Source organism: Sphaerodactylus townsendi, linkage group LG10, assembly GCF_021028975.2.
Source record: "Sphaerodactylus townsendi isolate TG3544 linkage group LG10, MPM_Stown_v2.3, whole genome shotgun sequence".
Lineage (NCBI taxonomy): Eukaryota > Metazoa > Chordata > Lepidosauria > Squamata > Sphaerodactylidae > Sphaerodactylus > Sphaerodactylus townsendi.
The window spans coordinates 88,622,311-88,647,655 of record NC_059434.1 but is presented as its reverse complement, the minus strand read 5'-3'; the positions used below and the strand labels follow the sequence as shown (position 1 = coordinate 88,647,655).

The 25,345-nt window shown below is 63.9% G+C and overlaps 1 protein-coding gene across 8 annotated transcripts in view; it reads left to right on the top strand.

The window, feature by feature from the left end:
- Positions 1-25,345, top strand: part of DCTN1 (dynactin subunit 1) — a 56,126-nt gene that overhangs the window by 9,935 nt on the left and 20,846 nt on the right. For 4 of the 8 annotated variants that reach the window (XM_048510190.1, XM_048510188.1, XM_048510186.1 and 1 more), the window contains exons 2-6: positions 7,466-7,714; positions 9,074-9,152; positions 11,004-11,035; positions 15,518-15,538; positions 25,038-25,055. In XM_048510190.1, coding sequence (XP_048366147.1) covers positions 7,487-7,714; positions 9,074-9,152; positions 11,004-11,035; positions 15,518-15,538; positions 25,038-25,055 — 378 coding nt within the window. In that variant the 5' untranslated portion in view covers positions 7,466-7,486. The remainder of the gene's footprint in view (positions 1-7,465; positions 7,715-9,073; positions 9,153-11,003; positions 11,036-15,517; positions 15,539-25,037; positions 25,056-25,345) is intronic. The other 4 variants (XM_048510187.1, XM_048510189.1, XM_048510191.1 and 1 more) reach the window with 2 other exon arrangements.

Below are 25,345 nucleotides of genomic sequence, written 5' to 3'. Positions count from 1 at the left end.
TGGCTGGCCTGAGCCACCTGTTTGTGTTCCAAGTTGCTTGGTGTTCCTCTTTGCGCCTTGACCGCTGTTGTCCTGCATCCTTGTTGCCATCAGTGGCTGGCCCTTCCCTGCTGCCTGGCCGGCCTGCTGGCCTCTAAACATCAGCCCCAGGTTTGGTCCCACCAAGCGGCCCCCAGGCGCTTCCTGCCTGCTGTGTTCGCCTCCAGTCTGAGATCAACAGCTCATCCTCCCACAGACAGCCGCCGCCACCCCCATTCTGTCACCGGATGATGAGCGCATTAGTAATCCTTGGGTAATCATCTTCTTTGAAGAAGGAAAGTGGGATCTGGGATCTGGAACGGGGTGGGGGTGTCACAGCAAGTCTTGCTGCACCCTGACAGGCAGAGCGTGGCAGGGAGGGCCAGCCAGGGTTGGGGAAGGGGAGGTCTGAGACGAGGCTTCTTCAGCAAAGAGCCCCTCAACTTGCCACCAAGGAAGCGGAGTTTGCCGTTTGACACCCTTGCACAAGGCTCTCCCCTTCTCAGGTGCCCCCTGCCAATGGCAGCCCTGCTGGGGCAGAGGGCCCCACGCCTCTCCCCGCCTGGCACCTCTGGAGGTGGCAGCAATGGCAGATGCTGGAGACATCTGGGGCTGCACAGAGGGAGGAAGAGAAGCTGGTTTCTCAGAGGCCTGTTCAGGGCAGCTGGATCGGACGGCCATCAAACAAGCCGGGGCTGTACAAATAGCGGCAGCAGGACACATAAAAGAGACCTCGTGCTAGAAGCAGACGACAAAGCAACTCGAGCAATAAAAGCTCTCCGTTAAAACCCTGGGTAGAAAGAAATGCGTTTGGATTGGCGCCTAACAGACATGGTTGAGTCTCCATGGAGAAGGCATCCCACAGGTGACCTGCCGGCACTGAAACCGCCCTGCCTCGGGCAGCCGCCCTCCTTGCCCTTGAAGGCCGTGGCCCAGAGCAGGACACGGGAGGCAGGTCTTAAATGGTGGGCCGGGCAGGGTGGGGAGTCAGTCTCTTTTAGCTGAGAAATGCTGTGCAGAGGCTGCTGGGAGAAGAAGCTCGTGGGCGCCCACCCAGTTTGGCCTTTGAGTGTGTGTGTGTGAAATCAAGACTTTTGGCTTCTGTGCCAGGGCTGAGGTTTGATTCAGAGGGCTTCTTTGGGTGGAGCTGTCGGTGAGAAGGCTCAGTTGTGGCCGGGGGACTGGGAGGGCTGGCTCCACATGAAGGCTTCTGCCTCCCCCCTCAGGAATCAGGGCAGGATGGGCCCTCAAACCAGTAGCAGTTGCTAATGCTCTAAGCCAGGGGTCCCCAAACTACGGCCCGGGGGCCAAATGTGGCCCCCGGAAGGCATTTATCCAGCCCGCCAGGCATGGCGGCGATGGCTCCATTCATGTGCAGTGGGGGCTCGAGGGAGAGGAGGAACCGGCCCCACCCCCCCCCCCCCCCACCCCCCCCCCCCCCCACCCCCCCCCCCCCCCACCCCCCCCCCCCCCCACCCCCCCCCCCCCCCACCCCCCCCCCCCCCCACCCCCCCCCCCCCCCCCCCCCCCCCCCCCCCACCCCCCCCCCCCCCCACCCCCCCCCCCCCCCACCCCCCCCCCCCCCCACCCCCCCCCCCCCCCACCCCCCCCCCCCCCCACCCCCCCCCCCCCCCACCCCCCCCCCCCCCCACCCCCCCCCCCCCCCACCCCCCCCCCCCCCCACCCCCCCCCCCCCCCACCCCCCCCCCCCCCCACCCCCCCCCCCCCCCACCCCCCCCCCCCCCCACCCCCCCCCCCCCCCACCCCCCCCCCCCCCCACCCCCCCCCCCCCCCACCCCCCCCCCCCCCCACCCCCCCCCCCCCCCACCCCCCCCCCCCCCCACCCCCCCCCCCCCCCACCCCCCCCCCCCCCCACCCCCCCCCCCCCCCACCCCCCCCCCCCCCCACCCCCCCCCCCCCCCACCCCCCCCCCCCCCCACCCCCCCCCCCCCCCACCCCCCCCCCCCCCCACCCCCCCCCCCCCCCACCCCCCCCCCCCCCCACCCCCCCCCCCCCCCACCCCCCCCCCCCCCCACCCCCCCCCCCCCCCACCCCCCCCCCCCCCCACCCCCCCCCCCCCCCACCCCCCCCCCCCCCCACCCCCCCCCCCCCCCACCCCCCCCCCCCCCCACCCCCCCCCCCCCCCACCCCCCCCCCCCCCCACCCCCCCCCCCCCCCACCCCCCCCCCCCCCCACCCCCCCCCCCCCCCACCCCCCCCCCCCCCCACCCCCCCCCCCCCCCACCCCCCCCCCCCCCCACCCCCCCCCCCCCCCACCCCCCCCCCCCCCCACCCCCCCCCCCCCCCACCCCCCCCCCCCCCCACCCCCCCCCCCCCCCACCCCCCCCCCCCCCCACCCCCCCCCCCCCCCACCCCCCCCCCCCCCCACCCCCCCCCCCCCCCACCCCCCCCCCCCCCCACCCCCCCCCCCCCCCACCCCCCCCCCCCCCCACCCCCCCCCCCCCCCACCCCCCCCCCCCCCCACCCCCCCCCCCCCCCACCCCCCCCCCCCCCCACCCCCCCCCCCCCCCACCCCCCCCCCCCCCCACCCCCCCCCCCCCCCACCCCCCCCCCCCCCCACCCCCCCCCCCCCCCACCCCCCCCCCCCCCCACCCCCCCCCCCCCCCACCCCCCCCCCCCCCCACCCCCCCCCCCCCCCACCCCCCCCCCCCCCCACCCCCCCCCCCCCCCACCCCCCCCCCCCCCCACCCCCCCCCCCCCCCACCCCCCCCCCCCCCCACCCCCCCCCCCCCCCACCCCCCCCCCCCCCCACCCCCCCCCCCCCCCACCCCCCCCCCCCCCCACCCCCCCCCCCCCCCACCCCCCCCCCCCCCCACCCCCCCCCCCCCCCACCCCCCCCCCCCCCCACCCCCCCCCCCCCCCACCCCCCCCCCCCCCCACCCCCCCCCCCCCCCACCCCCCCCCCCCCCCACCCCCCCCCCCCCCCACCCCCCCCCCCCCCCACCCCCCCCCCCCCCCACCCCCCCCCCCCCCCACCCCCCCCCCCCCCCACCCCCCCCCCCCCCCACCCCCCCCCCCCCCCACCCCCCCCCCCCCCCACCCCCCCCCCCCCCCACCCCCCCCCCCCCCCACCCCCCCCCCCCCCCACCCCCCCCCCCCCCCACCCCCCCCCCCCCCCACCCCCCCCCCCCCCCACCCCCCCCCCCCCCCACCCCCCCCCCCCCCCACCCCCCCCCCCCCCCACCCCCCCCCCCCCCCACCCCCCCCCCCCCCCACCCCCCCCCCCCCCCACCCCCCCCCCCCCCCACCCCCCCCCCCCCCCACCCCCCCCCCCCCCCACCCCCCCCCCCCCCCACCCCCCCCCCCCCCCACCCCCCCCCCCCCCCACCCCCCCCCCCCCCCACCCCCCCCCCCCCCCACCCCCCCCCCCCCCCACCCCCCCCCCCCCCCACCCCCCCCCCCCCCCACCCCCCCCCCCCCCCACCCCCCCCCCCCCCCACCCCCCCCCCCCCCCACCCCCCCCCCCCCCCACCCCCCCCCCCCCCCACCCCCCCCCCCCCCCACCCCCCCCCCCCCCCACCCCCCCCCCCCCCCACCCCCCCCCCCCCCCACCCCCCCCCCCCCCCACCCCCCCCCCCCCCCACCCCCCCCCCCCCCCACCCCCCCCCCCCCCCACCCCCCCCCCCCCCCACCCCCCCCCCCCCCCACCCCCCCCCCCCCCCACCCCCCCCCCCCCCCACCCCCCCCCCCCCCCACCCCCCCCCCCCCCCACCCCCCCCCCCCCCCACCCCCCCCCCCCCCCACCCCCCCCCCCCCCCACCCCCCCCCCCCCCCACCCCCCCCCCCCCCCACCCCCCCCCCCCCCCACCCCCCCCCCCCCCCACCCCCCCCCCCCCCCACCCCCCCCCCCCCCCACCCCCCCCCCCCCCCACCCCCCCCCCCCCCCACCCCCCCCCCCCCCCACCCCCCCCCCCCCCCACCCCCCCCCCCCCCCACCCCCCCCCCCCCCCACCCCCCCCCCCCCCCACCCCCCCCCCCCCCCACCCCCCCCCCCCCCCACCCCCCCCCCCCCCCACCCCCCCCCCCCCCCACCCCCCCCCCCCCCCACCCCCCCCCCCCCCCACCCCCCCCCCCCCCCACCCCCCCCCCCCCCCACCCCCCCCCCCCCCCACCCCCCCCCCCCCCCACCCCCCCCCCCCCCCACCCCCCCCCCCCCCCACCCCCCCCCCCCCCCACCCCCCCCCCCCCCCACCCCCCCCCCCCCCCACCCCCCCCCCCCCCCACCCCCCCCCCCCCCCACCCCCCCCCCCCCCCACCCCCCCCCCCCCCCACCCCCCCCCCCCCCCACCCCCCCCCCCCCCCACCCCCCCCCCCCCCCACCCCCCCCCCCCCCCACCCCCCCCCCCCCCCACCCCCCCCCCCCCCCACCCCCCCCCCCCCCCACCCCCCCCCCCCCCCACCCCCCCCCCCCCCCACCCCCCCCCCCCCCCACCCCCCCCCCCCCCCACCCCCCCCCCCCCCCACCCCCCCCCCCCCCCACCCCCCCCCCCCCCCACCCCCCCCCCCCCCCACCCCCCCCCCCCCCCACCCCCCCCCCCCCCCACCCCCCCCCCCCCCCACCCCCCCCCCCCCCCACCCCCCCCCCCCCCCACCCCCCCCCCCCCCCACCCCCCCCCCCCCCCACCCCCCCCCCCCCCCACCCCCCCCCCCCCCCACCCCCCCCCCCCCCCACCCCCCCCCCCCCCCACCCCCCCCCCCCCCCACCCCCCCCCCCCCCCACCCCCCCCCCCCCCCACCCCCCCCCCCCCCCACCCCCCCCCCCCCCCACCCCCCCCCCCCCCCACCCCCCCCCCCCCCCACCCCCCCCCCCCCCCACCCCCCCCCCCCCCCACCCCCCCCCCCCCCCACCCCCCCCCCCCCCCACCCCCCCCCCCCCCCACCCCCCCCCCCCCCCACCCCCCCCCCCCCCCACCCCCCCCCCCCCCCACCCCCCCCCCCCCCCACCCCCCCCCCCCCCCACCCCCCCCCCCCCCCACCCCCCCCCCCCCCCACCCCCCCCCCCCCCCACCCCCCCCCCCCCCCACCCCCCCCCCCCCCCACCCCCCCCCCCCCCCACCCCCCCCCCCCCCCACCCCCCCCCCCCCCCACCCCCCCCCCCCCCCACCCCCCCCCCCCCCCACCCCCCCCCCCCCCCACCCCCCCCCCCCCCCACCCCCCCCCCCCCCCACCCCCCCCCCCCCCCACCCCCCCCCCCCCCCACCCCCCCCCCCCCCCACCCCCCCCCCCCCCCACCCCCCCCCCCCCCCACCCCCCCCCCCCCCCACCCCCCCCCCCCCCCACCCCCCCCCCCCCCCACCCCCCCCCCCCCCCACCCCCCCCCCCCCCCACCCCCCCCCCCCCCCACCCCCCCCCCCCCCCACCCCCCCCCCCCCCCACCCCCCCCCCCCCCCACCCCCCCCCCCCCCCACCCCCCCCCCCCCCCACCCCCCCCCCCCCCCACCCCCCCCCCCCCCCACCCCCCCCCCCCCCCACCCCCCCCCCCCCCCACCCCCCCCCCCCCCCACCCCCCCCCCCCCCCACCCCCCCCCCCCCCCACCCCCCCCCCCCCCCACCCCCCCCCCCCCCCACCCCCCCCCCCCCCCACCCCCCCCCCCCCCCACCCCCCCCCCCCCCCACCCCCCCCCCCCCCCACCCCCCCCCCCCCCCACCCCCCCCCCCCCCCACCCCCCCCCCCCCCCACCCCCCCCCCCCCCCACCCCCCCCCCCCCCCACCCCCCCCCCCCCCCACCCCCCCCCCCCCCCACCCCCCCCCCCCCCCACCCCCCCCCCCCCCCACCCCCCCCCCCCCCCACCCCCCCCCCCCCCCACCCCCCCCCCCCCCCACCCCCCCCCCCCCCCACCCCCCCCCCCCCCCACCCCCCCCCCCCCCCACCCCCCCCCCCCCCCACCCCCCCCCCCCCCCACCCCCCCCCCCCCCCACCCCCCCCCCCCCCCACCCCCCCCCCCCCCCACCCCCCCCCCCCCCCACCCCCCCCCCCCCCCACCCCCCCCCCCCCCCACCCCCCCCCCCCCCCACCCCCCCCCCCCCCCACCCCCCCCCCCCCCCACCCCCCCCCCCCCCCACCCCCCCCCCCCCCCACCCCCCCCCCCCCCCACCCCCCCCCCCCCCCACCCCCCCCCCCCCCCACCCCCCCCCCCCCCCACCCCCCCCCCCCCCCACCCCCCCCCCCCCCCACCCCCCGCCCCCACCACCCCCCCCCCCCCCCACCCCCCCCCCCCCCCACCCCCCCCCCCCCCAACCCCCCCCCCCCCCCACACCCCCCCCCCCCCACACCCCCCCCCCCCCACCCGCCCCCCCCCCCACCCCCCCCCCCCCCCCCCCCCCCCCCCCCAAAACCCCCCCCCCCCCACCCCCCCTCCCCCCAAAAACCCCCCCCCCCCCAACACCCCCCCTCCTGACGTTTCGCCTGCATCTGTGGCTGGCATCTTCAGAGGATTGTCCAGATCCTCTGAACATGCTGCCAGCCACAGATGCAGGCGAAACGTCAGGAGAGAATGCTGCTAGAACACGGCCATACAGCCCCAGAAACCACACAGCACCCAAGTGATTACGGCCGTGAAAGCCTTCGACAATACAATAATGGAGTAGAATTGTGAAAAGAAAACAACAGGAACAAAAGAAACAGAACCATATGAATCAACCAAGTAACAAAGTAGTCCCTTTGGAATGAATGACAGGAATGAAAGGAACCCCCACGCGCAAGTCTCGGGCTCGCTCCTGGGCCCATCACCCACACGGGCTGCAGGACGACCCTCTGCCCTGTGCACCTCCCCACTAAGCATGCGCAGGCCATAAGATGCAAGCAGTAACTTTACATCTGTTACCGTAAGGGTTTAACAGGCAAGCACATCTCTGAGTGCATATGGGGTGTGTGTGTGTGTCTCTCCACAGGCCTTGTGAACCCCCAGTGAGGGGCAGGGCTGCCTACTCAGGCCCTCTGGCGCCACCTTCAGTCTGAGGCCGGAAGGTTCAGGAGTGGGGTTGCTGAGCCTCAAACTTCAGCACTGCCGGCAACTGGGCAGTGAGAGCTCCCTGTGCTTAATTGTCCGCCAGAGGGTGCTTTGACTCTTGGCAGCTGATCCCTTGAGAGGCCTGTCGGTCTTCTCGGGCTACGGGGCTGCAGTCTAGCTCTTCTACTGCCGGCCGACATGCTAGTCCCTGAAATTGTTCAGAAGCTTTATGAGTGGTGAAGCGTCCACCGTGGCCGCAGCTCCCCTATAACGTGTTTGGATTCTGGCTCGCTCAGGATCCCAACATGTGGAATTTTATTTGGCGCGTACAGAATCTCCTGAAATGCACCTGGATGCAAACCTGAGCGCGGACCGTCTTTGTTCAGTGCTGCGAGAATCGGATGAGATGGTGTGATTGGAAGAGCTTTTGGTTTAGATGTCTGAGATGATTGGCTAACCTTTTCCTTCCACCCTAGGCGTCGAGCACCGGCCCCAGGATGACCACGGAAGCAAGTGGCAAGCCCCTGAAAGTGGGCTCCCGAGTGGAAGTCATTGGAAAGGGGTACCACGGGACGGTAGCCTATGTGGGTGCCACGTTGTTTGCCAGCGGGAAATGGGTTGGTGTCATTCTGGACGAAGCCAAAGGCAAGAATGATGGCATCGTGCAGGGCCGGAAGTACTTCACCTGCGAGGAGAACCACGGCATCTTTGTCAGACAGTCACAGGTAAGTGTCCCTTGTCAGTGGACCACAGCAATTCCCAAGAAAAAAGCCGCCGCTCCCGGACTTGGGTACGGCCCGAGAGCTTTTGGTCCCCCTGACCTTCTGCCCTTGGGATGCTTGTTCAGCAGAGCTGGTGAACTGCGCCTCTGTGGTCACCAGCCGGAAGGAGGGGTCCGCCCAGCCCTGCCGGGTTGTGATGCACTGAGCAGCAACCCTTTTGATTGCAGCCTCTGCAGCTTCTTCCTCCACCTCCGAAGTGTTCTGGGGCTGCTTGGGAGATCTGTTGCCATGGTGATGCTGTTGGCAGCTGGGGGGAGCAGGCTGCCGCGGGGTCTTCCTCTTCCTTGGAAAAGCCGGTTGTGCCCCTGGCAGTGCTGAGTCCTGCTTGCTTGAGCTTTCTGGCCACCCCTCTTGCCCCAGTTTCTTACCATCCTGAGAGAACGCCCGTTGAAGGCCGTGGTTCCGTTGGGCGGCTTCCTCAAGCAGCAGAGGGCAGCCTTGGTGTCTTTTGGGGTGTGAGTTATCCCACTTCACGCTGCGGCTTCTGTGGCCCCGATTACCCCCTTCTGCACTTTGCCAGAAGTCTCGGCAGGAAATTTGCCACGGGGTGCAGGGCGAGGCTGTTGAAGGTGAACTAGCTCCTGCTTCTGGTTTGCCTTCTCTGCCCAGGCCACCCCGCAGGACAGGCAATGCAGCTGGCTTTCAGTGGCAGCATGAGGGGTTCGGGGCCTGCTGCTGCTCCCCCATGGCTCCCACAAGTGAGGCAGTCCTGAACGGGACCCTCAGGCTGGCCCCTGAGGCACTTGAGAGGCAAGACAGGCACAGCCAGAGACGGGGCCCCGCCTGTGCCCTTCCCTCCCGAGAGACACTCCCTGGCACTTTCCCAGAGGCTTCAGGAGCTGCCTGAGTTTTTCAATAGTCGATGTAATGTTTATATTATTTTTAAATGAGCTGCCATAGAAGTCCCTCGAACTGAAAGGGGAGTTTTCGGCACATGTTGCCGTGCTTAAGTGGCTGTTCCCCGTCTGCACTGCGGATGGCGTCTCTGAAGCAGTTTCAAGACAGGCGATTTGCCTCACTGGGCCGGACGCTTTCCCCTCCCTGCCCCACAGAACCTGGCGTGTTGGAGCACCGGCCGGGGTTTCCGCAGCATTTCCCCTCCATCCACCCAGACGGGAGGGCAGTTTTGTTCCTCTCCAGTCTGGCACCACACAAGATTAGCAATGAAGAGGAGGCAGGGGGCATTTTTGCACCCTTTCTGCACCTCCGAGTGGGGCAGTGAGCTCTGGTGTTCCGTGAACTGAAATGAGGCCCATCCTGGAGGCTTTGCTGAGAATGTGCCTTCACTCCATTTTTGTCCAGATCCAGGTGTTTGATGATGGCGCAGATACCACCTCTCCGGAGACGCCAGAGTCTTCATCCTCCAAGGTCCCCAAGAGAGGTAAGACCCTGGCGTGGCATGGCGTGGTGTGGCATCCCGAGTGCCCACCATCTCCCTGCCTTCGAACCTGTGCTCTGGGGGAGCAGCGATGGTCCTTGGAGGGCTTCTGGGGCAAGAGTGGCCAGCTCAACCCAAAGGTGGCACCTCCTTCCCCAGCTGGGCATGATGGGCTGAGGGGGAGGGAGCCGGCTTGTGACTGCAGGCAGTTTTGAACTGCTGCATTTTGCTTTGGGTGTTTCCTTGTGGCAGCCTCACATAAGGAGCCTCTTCGGAATCCTGGCCCTGGAGCGGAATCGCTGCCGATTCTGAGCCAGCAGGGATTCTCACAAGGCCCAGAGTCCCTTTGGGGGCATCCTGCAGGTGGGCAGAGCAGAGCGGGCTCTAGAGCACCAGGTCGGTGTGGCACAGGGTGAGGAACAAGCTGGGTTCTTAGGTAGGTCCCACGTGAGGTCTCTTAGGCGGCTCATTGTGGGTGCCTCCACTTTTCTGGCATGCACAGCAGTGGAGGGAGGAGGGAGAAGCTGGGCTGGTGCCCTCAGGGGAGGCTTAACTGCCAGCCAGCCAGTCCGCGCAGCCAGTCTTGGTAGGGCGAGGCCTGGCTGTGCACCCTTCTTGCAGGAGCTGGATTTGACCAAGTAACTGAGAAAGGGGAGGCAAGCAGGAGGCTCCAAGGAGGTGGGGAGGGGTGGGTGGTGGGCTTGATCCTGGGTGAAAGAGCTTGCAAGAAGTTAACTGGTGAGGGGAGGCCTCAGAGGCCGATGGCTGGTGATTTCTGGGGGCCTGGGTGGCCTGGCTCTCTGCTGTTCCATCACGAGGCAGTCGGCACTGGGTAGCCCCCCTGGAGCCCCAGTCTCTCAAATGCCCCGTGAACAATATGTGCTGGGGGGGGGAGGGCAGGAGGACTGTGGGATCAAAGGGCCCCTCTTGCTTGCAGGGAGCCACAAGGGTAGAGCTGGGGGGGGCAGGGACTGCCAAGCCCCCTCTCCTGTGAAGTAGGGCAGAGTGGCTGCTGAGCCAGTGGAGAGGTTGGGCCTGTAAGAAGGGCCCTGAAAGACGAGTGGGTGAAGCCCAGCCGTCTGTCCTGAGGAGTGACTGACTTGTCTTCAGAAGAGCCTGCTCCACCATCAAAGCCCTGCCGGACAACAGGCTGGAACGGGCAGCCACGAGGAGAAAAGAGCCCTTCTGAGATTTAGTTCCGATGAATGCAGAACTGCCCCTCCTTCAGCACGACTGCCCAGTTTCCAAGCAAGCAGGGATCGACCTTTTAGAAAGGCCTGAGATTCTGTCCTGGACAGAACTTCCCGTCTCCCTGCTCTGGAAATAATGTGGGTGAGGCAAATCCGGTCAAGGGCTGTGCGTGTTTTCCTGGTACGTCAGATTGTGCCTCGTATGCTGTCAGAACTGGCTCTCAGAACTGAAGTCTGATCCATTCACAAAGAAACACCAGGAGTCTTCCTGGGACATCTGAAACGTGGAAGCTGGTCTTGAAGAGGGCGGGGCCTGGGAGAGGCCGGGGCGTTCTGGCTCTGGCAACAGTGGCATAGTAGTTAAGAGCAAGTGTACTCTAGTCTGGAGGAACCAGGTTTGATTCCCTGGTCTGCCAGTTGAGCTGAGGAGGCTTATCTGGTGAACTAGATTAGCCTGTGCACAACACATGTCAGCTGAGTGACCTTGGGCTAGTCACAGTTCTTTGGAGCTCTCTGAGCCCCACCCACCTCACAGGGTGTTTGTTGTGGGTGTGGGAGAGGTGAAGGGAAAGGAGTTTGTGAGTCTCCTATAGGAGAGAAAGGGGGAAATATAAATCCAACTCTACTTCTTCTTTTTGTTCTAATGTTCTTTTCTCCCCTCCAGATTCTTCAGAGGGCCCCAAAGCCAGCAAACTGGTGAGTGCTTCCTCTGTGGGCCTGCTGGGGTTCCAGGGGAGGGCTTGGGTTTTCCACGGCAGAACCGGCAGCAGTAAGATGGCCATAAAACCCACACATGCGCCACAGTCTTGTCACACGTGGAGTGCCGTGATCATTTGGGGCACTGCTGGTGCATCCTGAGGCAGGGGACTCAACATCTCGTTTGCAGCCGCTCTGAGCATGAATGGGCTGCCAATGAGGTGGAGGCTCTGCGGGGCACCCTGCGTGGCCTCCCCTGCTGGGCTCCCAAGCTCAAGCCAGCCAGCGAGGGCCGCACCACTGGGGAGCAGGGGGGACTCCACGGAAATGACCCGGAAGGGGCCTGTCAAAGTCAGTATCACTTGTTCAAACTGGCAGCGGCTCTCAGGCGGACGGAGGCCTCTCAGGTCTCCTTCACTGCCTGCGCCTTTCAAGTGAAATGCTGACGACTGAGCCTGGGACCTTCCAAGTGCTGAGCACAGACTCTGCCCGTCAGCTGCCGAAGGAGCACCACCATTCTCACACCCCGTTTTCCCACCCATGTGCCCCTGCCTTGTGCTGCGTCAGACCCTGAGTCCCTCCAGTCCAGTATTGGGAGCAGCTCTCTGGCTGAGGTCTCCCACATCTCCTGTTGCCTGGCCCTTTCGCCTGGAGCTGCTGGGGATTGAACCCGGGACCTTCCATGTCCCCTCTGTGGCCCGCTGGCTGCCATTGGCTGCATTGGGGTGGGGCCCTGTCAACACCCTGGCTGGCCCACACTGCTCGGGTCTGATGCCAGGAAGTTGCAGGGAGCTGAAGCTGGTCTGGGCAGGTTGGTGTAGTACCGGTTGCTGCTTGCATGCCGTGTCCACGCTCCGCTGGTGATTCAGGCTGTTGCCTGGGGAAGGCCGGTCCCTCGCAGGCAGCGGTGCAGTGGGGGGGGGGGGTGCGTTCGTGCCTCCGTGGTGTTGTGAAGAGCCTCTCGTCCGCCTGGCTGGAAGGTGCAGCCAGGGCTCCCAGCGGTGCCGTGCAGATGATGAGGATCCTCCGGGCCCTCTTGCTGCCGGGTAGCCGCTTGGCCTCCACTCTCGCGTGCCCCACTTGGACCCTCTCTTGTTGTGGTGCTTCACGGGCAGCCTTGGGAGGAGGGGCTGAGCGGAGACTCGCAGTGGAAGGAGCAGCAGCCCCGCTGGGGAGGAGGACGGAGCTGGGCCCTCCCCTGCTGGGAATGGGAAGCGGCTGCGGTCCAGCACAGTTCCTGGAGGGAGGCTGCAAGGGAAGCTGGGAACAAGGCCAAGGGGCTCCGTCCTGCAGCTGAGGCTGGAGGACTGGAGGCCCCGAGCAGTAAGGTGCCCTTAGCTAGGCTGCTGTGTGGTGTCAGGGGCCCACCCTGGGTGTTGGAGCCCCGCTTGGCCAAGGGCTGAGGAAGCCCTGGAGGAGGAGGAGGAGGAGGAGGAGGAGGAGGAGGAGGAGGACATTGGCTCAGGCAGCAGCTCTCCTCCCTGGGGCTGCTTTGCCTGGGAGCTGGATGGAGCCTTCCCAAAATCTGATGGAAGCCCCAGAGGTGGAGGGGGGTGGTTTTCCACACGCCCCAAACCTGCAGCAGCCCCCGGGACTCCCATGGTTGCAGTGCGTGACAGCAGAGGTGTCAAAACATGGAGGGAGGTCCCAGTCTTTTAATAAGATTATGGCTGCATCGTTGCCAAGTGCCTCTGATCAGCAGCCTGCCTGCAGCGCCGGAGAAGACAGCTTGTGCCAACCAGTGCTTAACCCTCCTCTCTGTCCATCTCAGCCAGGCCTTTCTGTCCAGCCCCGCCTGCACGGTAGTTGGTCTTTTGGTTTCAGTAAGAGACACCCCACCCCCCTCCAAGTTGTTTCTTGACCACTTTCTGAGAACAGAACAGATGTGACTCCCGGGCCGGCCGTTGTTCTGGGCCCTCCCCCACCTCGGGCAAGCTGCTCTGCCCCCTCTTCCTCCACTAGGTGTCAGTCGAAACAGCCCGTCTAGGACTGTGGCTTCCCATACCGCTGAGGGACCAAAAGGAGCTTGCCAGGGGCCGGCCCCTCCCCCATGGCTTGTCCACAGACGGCGGGCAGAGGCTTCTCACGTTTCCCCTCCGTTGTAGTGTGTTGTTTTTGACAGAGGGCGGCTGCTGAGGAGGGGGCCGTCTTGAAGCTGAGTTCTTCACCTGCGCTCTGCAACCATTTCCCCTTTGGTCTGGGAGAGAGCAGGATGAGAGGCCTCTAAGGACTCAGTGGTGCTGATGAATACAGCCGGAAGCCAGAATGGGTAGTAGAACAGCTGTGGCTTGAAACTGAAGCCTGCTTTCTTGGAAGTGTCAGAGCTGCTGGGCCCCCATGCGAAGGTTTCACCTGCCCCCGATCCACACTTCATTCCTGAGCAAAACAAATCACTTGGCTTGTTGTTATCATGAATCGAATAATGAATGTTTCATCCATAAGAAATTTTGAAGGAAAAGGGACAGAATTTTACTTATGATTTGCACACTGGAAGAGGGTATAATGTGAATAAACAACAGCAACAGCCCAGGTTCAAATAAGCGTCAACTGGTGCAGTCAGCTGGAAAGGAGAAGGGGTGGATTTGAAGAACTCTCCCAGCACTTTGCAAGCTTTTTGACTAGCAAGCTGTCTGGCAGCACCGTCAGAGTTGAATGTGCAGGCCGGCTGCGCCTCTCCGGCCAAGGTTTCCCCAACTGACCGATGACTTTGGCTCTGGGAAGTTCTCAGGCAGCAGCTACCTGGAAGTGAAGCCCACCCCAGAAGAAGAAAGAGTGGGCGGCATTTTCATTGCTGATTCCGGAAGGGATTGTTTTGTTATCAGGTTGTTTCATATGTTGTTTCGTTATTGTTTCTTTTGTTTAGTTTTCATAATTCGTTATTGTTCTTGCTCCCCGAGGTCTGTTCCTTCATATTTTCCCAGCCGAACTGGGCAAAACTCAGGGATTGTAGCATTCCCCACGAGCACCCACGCCGCCAAATCTCAAAGAGAATAACTCTTTCCCCTCCTCCCCCCATTTCAAGTTTTTGGGAGAAGTGATAGGAAAGGTTCCAAATTGTAGCACAGACAGCTTTGCAGCCGCTGAACTCAAATAAATAAGCCCCAAATAAAAGCCACAAGTTGCTTCAGACAGATTCAGAGAATGTGCTGAAATAGACCTCTCTGCAGGAAGACGGTGGCGATAGACAGTCACTCTTCCAGGACGTGAGAATTTGCCTCTCTCGCACCCGCTGCCTCCATGAAAACACAGCCTGTGAGACCAGCTGAGGGAGCTGCCGGATTTTTCCCACACCCTAAAAGCACTCAGTTTTGCTTGCTGCTGAATGCATCACAATGCCGGTGTCATAGGCCAGAAACAGACCCTGGAGCTCTAGTAGTTGCTCCAGTTCCCACCCTTGGCTGGACCTGTGAAGGGTCCCCTCAAAATCCATGAGGTTTGTGAGGAAGAAAACATGTGTGGGAATGGACTCTCTTCACCTTTGGACACGTTCAGCCTCTTGCTGCCGTCCCCTGACTGAGGCAGAAGGGTGGAGTCCCTGTCAGTCCAAAGCAGACCTGTGGCCCCCTGGCTTCCACACCCTGTCAGGGACCTGTCTTGGGAAGGCAGTAGGTCTCTTCCCTCTTGCAAGAGAAGGGCTGTGTCTCCAGTGCAGGGCTAGTGGGGGCCTCTAGGTCAGGCCCAGTGCCCCGACTGCAGGCTGCCCTCTGCCTGGCTCCAGGGCTTCCACTCTTCTGGCTGTCGGCCTCTCTGTCCACCCACCCACTTCTCAGGTTGCTGTTGCCAAAAAGCTTGTGGGGGAGGGGGAAATGGGTCATAATGAACCCTTTATTAGCAGTGGCAGGAACATTCGTGCCGGAGAGAGGACAGCAGCGAGGCTTTTGTGGGGCTTGCAACTAGGGGCACTGTGGCACTGTGGTTAAGAGTGGCGGATGCTAATCTGGTGAACCAGTTTTTTTCAGTTTTTTCAATTGTTTGATTGGTTGGTTTTCCTGCTCCTCCACATGAAGCCTGCTGACTGACCTAGGGCCAGACACAGTTCTCTGCGGACTCTTTCAGCCCCGCCTACCTTGCAAGGTCTCTGCTGGGGAGAGGGGAACAGAAAAGGGATTTGTAAGTTGCGTTGAAACTCCTTTAAGGTTGAGAAAAGTTGGGTATAAAAACTGACCTCCTTCTCCATCTCTGCTGTGGCACTTCACTGGGGCCCCCCGTGCTGGGCACCTTCCTCAACCATCCCCCGCAGGTACCTCCTGGGGGTCAGTCCGGGAAGGCCCCATTGCAGCCTCCAAAGCTTCTCTTAGGTTTGGAGAGGAACGAGGCAGGTCAGCAGGAACCAGCGACGGTCTCTGTGCTCTCTCGCCCTTTGTGCTTCCCCTGCGTGAGCCTAGAGGCTGCGTGGTGCCCCCCCCCCCCCCACGCGCACATAGGTCTCCGGAATAAGCGCTGACTCTCTAACATCTAACCTTTTGTCCTCTTTCCATGCAGCGTGGAGTGAAACCTAAAAAGGTGGTGTCTATTTCTTCTTTTGGCAGAGCCCCCTGCGCATGCGACAGACCCGAGGACAGCTGCGGCTGCTCGTGTGCATGTGCCCGTTGCATGTGTGTCTCCCCTGCTGGCCTGCGTGTCGGGAGAAGCAGCAGCCGGCCAGGGAGCAGGCCGGGAGGGAGGGGGGGGGGCATGCCAAGTCTTCTAGGACAGGCTAGCACCGGTAGCTCTGCCTCGGAGCTGGGGCTTATGCCGCTTTGCCATTGGTATTTGGCTACTCCAGGGCATGGATGTTACAGGCACGAAGGGGTGCCTACTATAGAATCAAGGAGTGAGGGAGGGGAACTTGTGCTGCCACTAGAAAACCGCCTGTACGTGGGTGTGAAAGAAGTGACCAATGGGTCAGAATGAACACTGACCTATATCCTAGCCTCAGCTTTGTCTAAACTTCAGTGCTGTGGGGACAATCTCCCCCCCCCCACCCCGCATCGCCACCCCTCCTGCTTGCAGAGCTGCTTGCTCTTTGCAGCCTGATCCTCTGAGCGGCCTCTGCCCCGTGTCCCGCTTCTCCTGGGCTGCTCCTCAAGATGGCCTCTGTGGCTCCCCCCACCCCCAGCAGGAAGTCCTGGCAGGGAGCCACTCCGCCTTCTCCAGCATGGAGGCTGCTGGCTGCATTCTGGCTCTGTAGCGCCCCTCCCCTCCCCCAGGCCCGGCAGCCACACGCCCCAGAGCAGGCAAATTGGCAAGACACCAAAACAGGGCCTACCTGTTTGGAGACGGGGCCTCAGCCCCTAGAACCTTCTTGGGTGTGACTGAAATAATATCCCAGAGGAAAATCCTTTCCCAAGGTCGGGGGGAGTCCTCAGGCAGCCAGCCCCTCTTCCCTCTGCTGCATGTGCCAGAGGCCTCCTGCCGTGCATGTGCTCCGTCTTCTGACCTGCGCCCCTGCTGCTTTGCATGAAGCCCCCGCAAGTCCCCCGGTTGCCTGGCCTTCCAGCTCAGGAGGCGTGCACAGCTGGGAGTGCTCCCTGGCGGGTGCCACGGCTTTCTTTCCTGTTTGTGGCCGATCCGTGCTTGGAGCGGTCGTTGACGGGCTGATTGTTCCTGTGTCCTGGGGGGTGGGGCGGGGTGTCCTGTGGCTCCTTTCTCCTTTGCTTCGGCCTGTGGGCAGAGTCTCTGCTTGAAAAGTGACGTAGCTCCGGCGGTGGCAGCTCACAGCCCTTTGGAGAGTGGGATTTCTGCTGCAGCTCCCTTTGGGACTCTGCTCACTCCACGCTTGAAACGGAGCTGCTCCAGCGCGGCCGGAGGTGCCTGTTGATAAATCCTGGTTGATGAGATTAGGTTGTTCTCTGAGCACCAACTCAGAGGCCGGGAGCAGAGGGGATCAGTAATCCGTCTACTGGCTCCACCCTGTTGTGCTTTTAGGCAGCAGAGATGGCCAGTGGGAGGTCCCCCCAGGTGCCCTCTTCCTCCTTGTCCTGAACCTACTAGCCCCCCCCCCCCCCCCGGCCATCTGTCTGCCAGGCAGAAAGGGCTGCTGGGGCTCTTCCTGGAGAGGCTTTCGCTGTCTGCTCCTGGGGCAGCCTCGTGGGAGAAGGGAGCTACAGTGGGCTTTTCCTTAGCTGAGAAGGAGTTGTGGCTGAAGAGAGGGTCTTGCTTTTAACCTGCTGCATGGGTGGGGTGAGGCGGGGGAGGGTAGAGGCAGGGCTGAGCCAAGGAAAGCTCGACTTGGGCTGCACTTTGCAGAGGGGGCGGGGCTTTGGGGGGCCCTGGGTGGGCTTGAGCACTCCCCGGGGTGGCTTTTCTTCTGATTTGCTCGGCCTGTGCTGGATGGAGGCGGAGAAGCCAAACATTTGGGATCTCTGGGCATCCGTTTGGGCTGAGTCCTCCTTCCACACAGCAGTCAGCGGAGGAGCTGTCCAAGGTACTGATCCACAGGCCGGGCTGCTTCCTCCTCCCCTTGCGCTGCGTGTGCACAGCCTCTGGCCACGGGTGTGGGCTCCTGACACGGATTTTCCTTGGAAATCTGCATGTCGCCTCCCACGCCTTCCTAAAGCAGCTCTCAGGGAAAATGATAAAACAAACCCAGTCAAGAGAATGGAACCGGACCCACCGTGAAAGAAACGGCGGGCGGCTGCCACGGGGCCCTCCTTTCCCTTGGCTCTTGCTGGCCTTTAATCTGCTAAGATCGGGATGGTATTCTTGTGGCCTGCGTAGCTCAGGATTGGAAGAAGCCAAATAAATTATGGGAAATCAGAAAGCCTGTTCAGATGTGTTTACCCGGCTCATACAGGTTGCCGAATCTCTCTGGTGTTTTGCAGTGCAGAGAACACCCGGCGGCCCCTGGGGCGCTGCTGAAGGCTGCACTTATTCTGTTCTGATGGCAGTCGGCCTTCCCCCCGGGAATCCGAAACCATGGCAGCTGCCCTGGCCCTGCAGAGAAAAACAGAAGGCAGGTGGTCCACCTCCAGAGAGCCTCCCTCCGGACCTCCTCCCCTGCCAAGGAGGGGCCTGCTCTTGTCTCTGTCGTAGGCTGCCTGCCTGCCTGCCTGCCTGGGGCGTCGTGTGGTGTGGTGGCAGCTGCTCCCCTGCCAGGGGCCCTTGGGATTTCATCCTGCCTTTCAGCTCTCTGCTGCTCTGCACCCCTGCAGGCCATCCACCATTGGTTGCAGCCCCTTGGCCCAGGGATGGGTGGAGGAATGCTGGTGCTTCTCTTCGAGTCTTGATCTCTGCCCTGGAAAAGGGGAAGGTCAGGGCGTGGGTGGCATCCTGCTTGGGAAACCCCCCCCCCCTTTTTTGGATGGAAGCCCTTTTGCCTTGTGCTGTGAAAGCCCTTTGCCTGGAAATCAGTGACCGAAAATGGCCTCAGACACGGAGAGGAAGAGTGGGCCCTCTGCGGAAGGGCTCTGTGAGAAGGAGGCCATTTGTGCCTGTGTTCATTTAGGGGAGTCTCGAGTCATGAAAGGTTTTGACATGCAAGTCAGCACCTTAAGTTGAACGCAGAAGCTGTTCCAAAGTGGATGCAGAATGGTTTGCCCTGGTCAAGGCAGCATAGGCTGCTGCACTCGGCAGGAGGATGAGTGCCCGGGTGGTCTGTGAGGGCTGCCCTATGAAGTACGCATCAGCAATTTTGTCTAACATATTTGATAAGCCAGCATTTCTTCTGACAAATCAGGACCCAGGACAGGTAGCGAGCAGAGATAAAGCCTCAGAGACATTAAACTACATCAGGTAAAGCAGATTTGATTGGGCAGAAGGTACTCCCCTTCCTAGGCAGGCTCAAGGGGCCCCACGTATCTTAACAGAACAGCTCCATTTTCCAGCCCTGCTGGAAGGCCAGGAAGGCGGATCCTCTCCCGACCTCCTCCAGGAGAGTGCTCTCCACAAGTACGGGGCAGCAACCAAGAGAGCTCACCCCCCTGTGCTGCTGCAAGGAAAGCCGTGGATGGGAGAGGCACGGCCAACACGTCCAGCTAAAAAGAGCAACATTCTCTCATGGGAATATGTGGCAAGAGATCCAGTCGCAGGTCAGGAGGGCCCTTGAAAGTGAGCATCACCCCCTTGAATTGGGGCCAGTGTAGGAACACATGTTAGGCGCAGTGGGGTCCTGACAGCAGCTGAGCTGCTGCGTTTTGTGCTGGCTGAAGCTTCCTCGTTGCCTTCAAGGGCGGCCCAGTGTAATCCAGTCTTGAGGCTGCCGATCAGTATGGCCAGGTCTGCAACTGAGGAACCAGCTTCCAAACCAAACGAGAAGAAATCATTGTTGGCCGTCGTGGTTGCCTGATTCTCCAATAGGATCCAACAAGACCATACACTGGACTGAAGTCAGCAGTGTGATTCGGTGGCTAAAAAGGCAAATGCAATTGTTGGCAATATCAGCAGAAGTACAGTGTCCAGATCACACAAAGTGAAGGTGTCACTTTATTCCTCTCATGTTAGATCTCACCTCAGGTATTGGGTTCAGTTTTAGGTGCTGCAGTTTAAGAAGGATGTTGACAAGCAGGGACATGTCCAGAGGAGGGCAGCGGAGAGGGTGAGGGGTCAGGACATGAAGCCCTCTGAGGAGAGGCTGAAGGAGACAACTGAACGGTGACATAGGAGCCATCTTCAAGTACTTGAAGGACCGTCCTCTAGAGGATGGTGCAGAGCCATTTTGTGTTGTCGTCGCAGACCAGAACCAACAGATTGAAATTAAATCCAAAGAGTTTTTGGCTAAACATTATTAAGAACGTCCGTCCTGGCAGTGAGAGCAGTTCCTCAGCAGGACAGCCTTCCTCGGGAGGTGCTGGCTGAGCCCTACTTCCTTGGAGGTTTTGACGCAGAGGCCAGGTGGCCGCAGGACAGCAAGGCTGACTGTAAATTTAGGCAGATTGTGAGAGGGAGGGCAGGATGGTGTGAGTCGGTGCTCAGCTCTTGTGGTCCTTGCGTGCCCTGGGGGATGTCACTTGCCACTTTGGGGTCAGGAAAGAATTTCCCTCAAAGCCAGATTGGTCAGGGACCCTGCGGTTTTTGCCTTCCTCTAGGCCTCTGGAGGTCACTGGGGGAGTGGGGCGGGGGGAGCTCACTGTGCATTTCCTGCATTATACAGTGGGTTGAACTAGATGGCCACAGAGGTCCCTTCCAGATCTCTGCTTCTTTCCACAAAAGCTACACACCCTCAACGGAGGAAGAACATCTCTTTGACAGCCGTGGGTCTTCCGGCCTGTATCTCTTCAGTCTGTTCTCCCTCAGCCCCTGGATTCCAGTCCAGGGTAGAAATGGCTGCAGCTCGAAGCTTATTCGGAGCTCAGTGCTGACCTCCCACTGCAGGCCATTGGATGATTTCATTAAGGAGCTTTGCACAGATATTAGATTGCATGGGGGGGATTACAGCGGGGATTACAGTAGAGTGGATTTTTACATGATCTGCCGAAGACAGACTCGCTGCACCCAGTGTTGGGAGGCGAGTCCTCTCCAGTTTTCTCCGCCCTCCTCACCTTTGTTTTGTCTGAGTTCGGGCCTCCTCCTTCTTGTCTGGAACCAGGAGAGCTGCCATGGGCTGGGGGGGGGGGGGGGGGGTTAAATCTCAGACATGCATCAGTTTCTTCGTCCCCCGTAGATAGAAGGACATGGTTTGTACAAGGTGGTGCCTATTGCACAGGATGAAGTCCTGGTGGGATCTTTCAGAAGCTGCCTTCCCAGGGCGCCAGAGGCTGAGTGTCACTGATAGATCTCAAGCAGGAGCTTTGGATCAGCGGTGGATGCGCCGCCACCCTGTGAGCCTGTGGCTGTACCTGTGGCTGTGCCATTCCCCTTCAGGCGCCTGCTGCGGCCAGAACAGAAGTGAATGGGGTGGAGACCAAGCGTTGGTAGCAGGGGCTGCCCTGCTGTTTATGGCCACCGACAGCGTCCCTCGTGGCTTGCAGCTCATCTTTGTGGGGGATGTTGGCATAAAGAACCTGAGGGACGTTCCTCGTTTCAAAGGTAGCCACGTTGGTCTGCAGTAGAAGAGCTCCAGTCCAGTCGAGGAGCACCTTGGAGACCTATGGGATTTTCAGGGATTTTTACACTCTGAAAAGGCCATTGGTCTCCAGTATAATATTTGAGGTTGGCTCATGTAGTGTTGACAGACAGATGATAGTTCCATTGGTGATCTCTCGAGAATGAAGAGGGTGCTGGTGGTGAGGACCCAAAGAGAGTCCTTGTAGCTTGAAACTCATGGAGTGGCTCTTGCTGCTAATCGAAACCATGCATGGCCCAGGTTGTCTGACTTGTGTTTTTAGGACAGTAGCTAAAAGTTTCCTGATTGGGGCTCCTCCCAATCCACAGAGACTTCCTTGTGTGCCTTCATGGGAAATGAGTCCATTGGATTCTTTCGTGTTCTGTGTTGGTGGGCTCCAGCAGTCTGCTGGCGGTGTCTGAGGCTGGGGGCCTGCCCTGGAGAGCGTGGACACATAGAGTTGGAAGGAACCTCCAGAGTCATCTGGTCAACCCCCTGCCCAGTGCAGGACGTTCACAACCACACCTCCACTCCCCCAGTGACTCCTGCTCCATGCCCAGAAGGTGGCAAAAAACCCCAACCCCCCAGGATTCTCCCTGACCCCAGGGGCTGATAGCATTAAGGAGGGGCCACAGAGCCAAAGCCCAGTCCTGCTTTCTTGGGTGTGTCACCCACCTTGTCAAAGAGTTCAAGAGCCTTTCCAGAGAACAGCGCAGAAAAGTAAAGCTCTGGGGTGGGTGGCAGGGACAAATGGTTGGTTTCCTCCAACAGAGCCCGCCAGCCCGCCCTTACTGGCATCTGGTCTGTCTGGAGGCGTCCGTTCTTTAAGCTGCTTTAATTTCTGTAGCTCTTGGTAAAACTTTGCATAAGTTCACGTCCAGAGCTGGCGCCACTGGTCGGCATGAATGTCCTCGCCCCACTGCCACTCACCTTGGGGGAAGCCTGCACAACTTTCCCAGGCCGGCAGTGGCAGTGGCAGCAGACCGGTGGCCCGATTGAGCCACGTTGGGCCAGTGCTCCAGTGGAGAGGGAGAAACTGCCATCTGTGAGGTTTAAACACTGAGATTGGTTTTTCTAGTTTCCTGTAAAATGGTTTTTTTCTGATTTGTTGTAACAAGCTCAGTGATAGTCCGTTAACATGTCAGTATTTCTTTAAGTCTTCCCAATCTTTGCAAATAAGATAACGAGAGAGTTAGCGCTGTTTACATCTGTTTCTTCTTAGCCCGTAGGCAGTAAATATATGCAGAACCCCCGGCGCTCAGGGCTGGCCGGCATGCGAGTTAGCCTGTAAGGAATGGAACCCAAGCGGGCGAACTGTGTTTGAACTTCATAAGATCGTTCCAGGAATGGCAGTGGGCGTAGTGATATCCATGACTCCATGAAAACGAGTAAATACCTGGGGACTTGTTCTGGATTCTGTTATACAGCACACCACAGACTGCTGCACCCTCCCTACTTGGAGACTCTTGTATCCCTTCTTGGGGTTTTGTCATTTGCTGGCTTTGCCACATCTGGATTCACTGTATTAACTCATATGGTTCAGATACCCATTTGTACTTGTTTGCCATTGTTTTTATACAGCCAGGGTTTTGTGCTTTCCCGTTCCTTAAGAGTACAGGCAGGCTCTTGGGCGGAAGGGCCAAACGGCAACCTGGCAGGGCCAGATGGACACCCCAGGAGCCAGTCAAGGGCTGGAGGCAGGCCTTCGCCCAGGGGAGGTTAGGAGCCAACAGAGAAGGGGGGGGGGGTTAAAAGGAAGAGGGAGGGGCAGCCGAGAGGGGAGAGAAGGAAGGAGAACGAGAGACTCAGAGTAAGAAGTGCTGCTGTAGCAGAGAGCAGAGAGAGTGAGCAAGAGCCAGGACAGGCTCTACCCCCAGTGGGGACCCAGAAGGGTGACCCCTAGAGGGCCCCCAGCATGAGGCTCGCCTGTCAAGGGCCCAGGCTGGGGCTGGGACACGGGCCACCCCATAGGCCAAAAGACCAGGCCATAGAATGGGCCAGAGATTACCCAGGCAGGGCAGGCGGGGCAGCAGATGGGTCCAATCCAGGACCGGCCCAGGGGGAGCTCCACAGTTAAAGATCCAGAGAAATGCAAGGTAAACAGCCCCCAGGCTGAACATCTGAGGAATGCCTGGGGGAGTGGAAAAGACTGGGGGGGGGGGGGAGGGGGGAGGGGAGGGGGGCGTGGTTTCATTGGACTATGTAAGGACTGAGGTGTGACAAGAGGGTCGCAGATGTCTGATTTTGCAGGCTGCTGTTCAACTGGCTGAGCTCAACTTTGTGCAAAAAAGTGAGCTCAGAATAATTGTGCATGAGTGAGTTAGTGCCCAACTTGCCTTTGTGTGTGTTGGACCGTGGGAAAGGGGGAGGTGCCCCTCGCATTCCACCCAGAAATCAGGCATGGGGGTGGGGTGGGTGTCCTTAGAATTCCAAAGCTACCTGACTCAGCCTATTATTAGGACTAATAAAAGGAAGGACTTATTAGGACTAATAAAAGGAAACACTTCTTCACACAACGTGTGATTGGTGTTTGGAATATGCTGCCACAGGAGGTGGTGATGGCCACTAACCTGGATAGCTTTAAAAGGGGCTTGGACAGATTTATGGAGGAGAAGTCGATCTATGGCTCCCAATCTTGATCCTCCTTGATCTCAGATTGCAAATGCCTTAGCAGACCAGGTGCTTGGGAGCAGCAGCAGCAGAAGGCCGTTGCTTTCACCTCCTGCAGGTGAGCTCCCCAAGGCACCTGGTGGGCCACTGCGAGTAGCAGAGAGCTGGACTAGATGGACTCTGGTCTGATCCAGCAGGCTAATTCTTATGTTCTTATGTCTGTCAGCTGTGCTATCTCAAGCCCTCTGAGAGTCCTGCCGGGAGCTCCAGGAGTGCTGGTTTCCTTTCCTCCCACTTTGGACCTGCAAGGTCAGACAGGGCTGCTGATATTTCCCAGGGAAATGCTACTGCAGAAATCTGTATCAATTTTTATGCCATCAACATTTATAAATACATGAAATCTGCATTAGGCGTCAGTGTCTCCCCGACTTCGATCGCTTTTGTTTGCTGGAAGACGGGTCGGATGATCCCTTTCACGGCGCGCAGCCGAGGAGCAACTCATGTTTCCACAGCGGCTGAGATCCCAGCAGTGCTTTTGCATCAGTGCCTCAAGTCATACATTTTGCTTTGCATTGCTGGGCATGTTCATTCTCTGCTGTGTTGTTCTGCTTGTGATGCGGAGTCTGGGCACATCGCGTTTCTACGGGGGAGCCTGTCTGTCTGTCCGTCCTGCATGCCTTTGTGGGATCACAGGCTGCCACAGCTGGGTCACAGCCTGACATGTCAAGGATGTGAAGGACCTCTCCTGGCTCTGCCAGGCGCTGAGCTGGCTGGCTTGGGAGGGGGCAATGAAGCTGGCAGGGGAGGGGAGTGTGCCTTGAAGAAGAAGCTGTCCAATTAGCTGGAGGGACACGGGAGCTTAAGGCGTTGCTAAGTAACACAGAGAACCTCACCGGTCCCTGAGCGGCAGCGGCGGCAGCAGTGGCGGCAGCGGCAACGGGCACCCTCTTCTTCTCCTCCTCCTTCTCCTCATCCCTCCTCTCCCCAGCCTGTGAAAGAGAAGGCAGCCACCGCATGCGGCAGTGAAGTGCCTGGATCAGAGCGCTGCCTGCCTGCCCGCCTGCCTGCTGGAAGCTCCGGGAAGGGAGGGGAAGGTCCAGGAGTGGTGATGTAATGAGCTGCCGGGGCGGTGGTTGGAGCCTGGTGGCAGAAGGATGCACGGCCCGGGGCTCGTCCGGCTGCCAGGAGGCTGCAAGGCTCCAGTGCCCTGCTAAGCAGCCGGGGTCAAAGGACGGCAGCAAAGAGGCGACGGAGCTGCGGCCATTTGCAAGATCTCCTGGACGGGCTGTGCTTGGCAGTGCTGCATTGTTGTGATTGAATGGGCTAATCTTCTGTCTGCCTCTCTCTCTCTCTCTCTCTTTCTCTCTCTCTCTCTCGCTCTCTTTCTCTCTGTGTGTCTTGCTCCGTCTGTCTCCTGCAACCATGAAACAGGCCGCAACCACACGGAAGGTATGGTGCCGCTGGATACGCTGTTGTTGCTTCCAAGTTACTGGGTTTTGTTTGAGCAAAAAGGGGGCTCCTTTTGCCTTGGAGCTGGCTCCCGGAGGTTTTGTGCATGCGTGTGTGTGGGGGGGGTGGGGGGGTGGGGTAGGCAAGTCACCTCAAAGGAGAGGTCCTTGCATGTCGTGATGGCGAAGGGGCAGCTGTGTTCCTCTGGCGCAGCTGAATAATCAGAAGCCTGGGGGCTACTTGTGTTCCTTTCACTGTGAGATAAATGTGGCTCGTCTTTCAGGTGCCAG